The sequence below is a fragment of the Sinocyclocheilus anshuiensis genome, unplaced genomic scaffold (genome assembly GCF_001515605.1).
Source record: "Sinocyclocheilus anshuiensis isolate Anshui unplaced genomic scaffold, SAMN03320099.WGS_v1.1 scaffold394, whole genome shotgun sequence".
Taxonomy (NCBI): domain Eukaryota; kingdom Metazoa; phylum Chordata; class Actinopteri; order Cypriniformes; family Cyprinidae; genus Sinocyclocheilus; species Sinocyclocheilus anshuiensis.
The window spans coordinates 31658-35863 of NW_015542343.1; the positions used below are offsets into that span (position 1 = coordinate 31658).

General features: G+C 32.3%; 1 protein-coding gene across 3 annotated transcripts in view; it reads right to left on the reverse strand.

Annotated features, from left to right (window-relative positions):
• The window catches only part of anos1 (anosmin 1), a 70204-nt gene that overhangs the window by 19775 nt on the left and 46223 nt on the right, over positions 1-4206 (reverse strand). For 2 of the 3 annotated variants that reach the window (XM_016489752.1, XM_016489751.1), the window contains exon 7: positions 1519-1724. In XM_016489752.1, coding sequence (XP_016345238.1) covers positions 1519-1724 — 206 coding nt within the window. The remainder of the gene's footprint in view (positions 1-1518; positions 1725-4206) is intronic. The other variant, XM_016489753.1, reaches the window with a different exon arrangement.

Genomic DNA, 4206 nt, shown 5'->3' on the forward strand with positions numbered 1-4206 from the left:
CACACACACACACACACACACATTTAACATATTTGGCATATATTTAATATATAATGTATTAGACAAATATTTACTATATATTCACCTATATTTAATATATAAAATATTTGACACTTGGCAAGTGACATTAATTTTAATGAAACGTATAACAAATACAATTCATAGCAATACATTTACAAATAAGTTTTTTGTGAATAATCTAGAGATAAATGAGAATTTCTTGTGATCTCATTTGATTTCTTTGGGTTTATTGCTGGCTTATAAGACTTGACAGAATAACAGACTTTGCTGTTAAAGGGCCGTGATGTGCTGCTGATTCTGGAAGTGCGTTCAGACCTCAGAATGACTGCTGAACTCCAAACAAACACGAGCCGTATATCAGGAACACATGTGGACACGATGAGCGTTTCTCAGCTGATCAGACTCCTGCATTCCTCCCGCAGCGTGAGCTCGGTTAGACGGGTTATTGAGCGGGTTAGTTTGGGCATTCCAGCAGCAGCGGGTCACTAACCAAACCCCGAGGAGCTGCGGCTGCGTGTCAACAGAGCGATCGAGTGTCGGCGTTATGAACACAGTCGCTGCAGGGTTTGCTCTCAATCTACAGGAGCTTCAGTAGCAGCAGCACTTCAGCATGTCATCAGATCGCTTCTGCTGTGTTCCTTTAACCCACCGCTGGGCTTCGGACAGATTACACCCAAAAATGCTGCTTTTAATTTTTTTTACATTTTATACTTTATTGCAATGGTACGAAACTTGATGATTTTCGTGACACTTGCTATATGAACCGTACAAAAATTGTGGACATGATTAGAAAATGTCTTAAAAACACTTGCGGTTAAAATGACCACCATTATTAAGAAATATGAAAATACAGAGCAATTTTTGGGGTACAATCAGCAAATCAGCCATGATAAAGTAGTGTTTGATCATTTCAAAATATATATACAAATGCAAAACTTAATAAAAGTAATTATGTCTGAAAATGCTCTTATAAATACACTTCTATAGAATGCACAAATATTATATGTAAAAAATATATAAATATATATTTTAAAAATATTTATATTGCACACTACTGTAATACTCAGTGGCTATAAATTAAATTAATTGGAAATATAGTATCTACAACAATAAATGCAAATATAAAATTAATACTAAAAATATTGCATATTATTTCAATGAATGCAGTGTGTGATGTAACTATTATATACACAGTGGCTAAAAAATTGAATTAATTAATAATAGGCAGTATTTTTTGTATATCTTTTGCAGCATTTGCCATGTAGCCACTAGATATAAATATTATATCTTGGTTCCAGGAACAGTAAAGGGTTAATCATGTTCAGAGTCTCTGACTGAATGATGTCTGACTGCTCGTGTAAATTCATAATCTTATAAATAAACTCAAATTTCCCCCACAGGACGTAATGAAAGGCCTGCTGTGTGATTTAAACAGTTCACAGGATGAATCTCCGTCTCTCTGTGTTTCTCTCAGTGTTTTGTGAAAGCGGCTCTCACCCCGTCGCTGGTCTTCCTCCTCTTCCTCCGGGACGGGACGAGTGATTTCCCCGGGATCGTCCAGCTCCAGTAGATCTTGTAGTGATGGACGGGGAGATCAGGCTCTGCGGGGAGAGTCCAGCTGATCCGGACCGTCAGCAGACCGTCGGGTCCCACCGTGATGTTAGACACGCTCAGTCCAGACGGGGCTGGAGGAGGAGACGGGTCTGAACACAGAGAACGACAGCACACACTCAGAAAACACAAATGTGACCCTAGAGTACAAAACAGTCATAAGGGTAAATTTTTTTAAATTGAGATGTATGTATCATCTGAAAGATGAATAAATAAGCTTTCCATTAACATGTATGGTTTGTTAGGATTGGACAATATTTGGCTGAGATACAACTATTTGAAAATCTGGAATCTGAGGGAGCAAAAAAATCTAAATATTGAGAAAATCATCTTTAAAGTTCTTAAGACTGCTTTTGTGCTCCAGGGTCACATATGATGCACTTTTACAATATTTATAAAGATCACTTAATTATATAATATTAAATAACATGTAGTATTGTTTATATTCTATAGTATTAGCTTTCATTTTTATATTTTCAGTTATTTTTAGTTATAATTTTTATTAATAATTTTCAATTATTTTAGTGATTTTCAGAGCTATTATTGTTAACTAAAATTTATATTTCCATTGCATGAAATAAAATAACCTTTAACTGAAGTAAAATAAAATAAAATTAACTTTAAACTTATTTTATTTCAGCTAGTTCATTTAGTTTAAAGATGCACTAGAATAACTAAAACTAAAATAAAAATTAATAAGAAAAATGTGTAACTATATAAACATACAGACATTTATTAAAAAGCAAACAAAAATCTACAACAATTTTACTAAAACTATAAAATATATACAATAACATATATAGAAAATCTAAAAATGAAAATATAATAAAAACTATAATATTTCAATGATACCAAGTGCTTCAGTCATTTTATTAGCTTTTGTTTTAATTAACTGAATTAAATGTAGTTTTAATTTAATTTCAGTTTGAGTAATATGTAGTATTTTTAGTTTTTTAAGTTTAAATTTTTTAATCTAATATTTATATTTTACTTTATTTTATTTCAGCTTAATTTTGATTAACAATAATGATTTGTAGTTGTTTTAATTAACAACAACACTGCATTTGAATTGAAGGTGAACCGGCATGTAGTATTGTTTTTAATTATTTATTTATTTTAAATAAATAATAAATTTTTGTCTTTGTGATAATGGATTTTTTTTCACTGTTTTATATTTTATCTTATAATTATAAATTATATATAAATTGTTACAAATTCTTTTTCTGTGCATTTGAAGCAGTCACCTGCTGGATCAGGCTCAGTATAAACTAAAGTAAAAATGAATAAAAACACATGATGTAGTGAGTTTTCTTGCGATCACTGAGCACATGTGAATGTGACGGTGCCGTTGTCCACATCTAAGGGAAATTATGTCATCTGTGTACAGGAAGTGGAGTTAAGCAAATGGGATTTTAATGGGAAAATGGGCCAATCTAGAGGCAGTCGGTTCCTGTTATTGAGGTTCGTCTGAAGACCAGATGCTCGCGCAGAACATAAATAATCAAAAAGTGTCTGCAAACCAGGTGATCTGACCGAATGTGATATGAATAACTGTACTGGCATACTCATTAATTCTATAGAGCTCGCTGATTGAATAAAAACAAGCAAATAAATCATCACAGATCACTAACTATAGACGTTATACATCAGAAGAAGCGTTCTGCTAGAAGCCGCTCGTATGAGTTTGTAAGTCATAATTACGGTCCTGAAGTGATTTTGGTTGGAATAAACAAGAGCGGATTGTGATCCTGTGAATAAGCAGACTCTCGTGACAGTCCAAATAACAAGAAATTACACTGACATATGAGAAATAAAGCCAGAATTAGTGGACGGAAAGTCACAAAGCTACAATTTACAAACAAAACATTTACAAGAATGAACTTATGACGTACTGTACGTAATACACTGCAGAAGAGAGGAGAGCGGAGCAGGACTGGAACAAGTCTTGAGCTCATCTTTAAAGCTTTTAGTGTTTAAATACACATAGCTTTTCATTTCACTTTAACAATACGTTTTACACCGAAGTGATGACTGAATATAGTTCATATTACCTTCTAGATTATGATATAATAATACAGCCCTGCATTTTTGCTGAATTTGTAAGTCGCTCTGGATAAAAGCATCTGCTGAGCGAATAAATGTAACTGTAAATGAACCCAATACTCGTTTTTTTTTTACTAATTTAGTGCAGCTGGTTGCAAAAATAGTGTTTTTCTCGTTCATGTCACACTTTCTCACTAAATATGTGCATTTCATAATGTTTGCACATTTTATTTGATGCCTAATTCTGATTTCTACTTTTCCACTACTTTGTAGACTAAGTTAAATGATAGATTATGAATACTATTTTTTGTCATAAAAACTATTGACATTTAACAGCTTTTTTTATACATGCATTAAAGCTGATACATTTATATATACAGTATATTGAAAAATCTTCATCCTTTTTCTCTTAATGATACTTTTGAACTCAGCATCATGGAAGTTTTTGGTATTTTTAGGCCTTTTTGGCAAATCAGAGTTATTTATTTATTCATTTATGTTTTTAATTATTTGTATTTATTTCTTTATTTT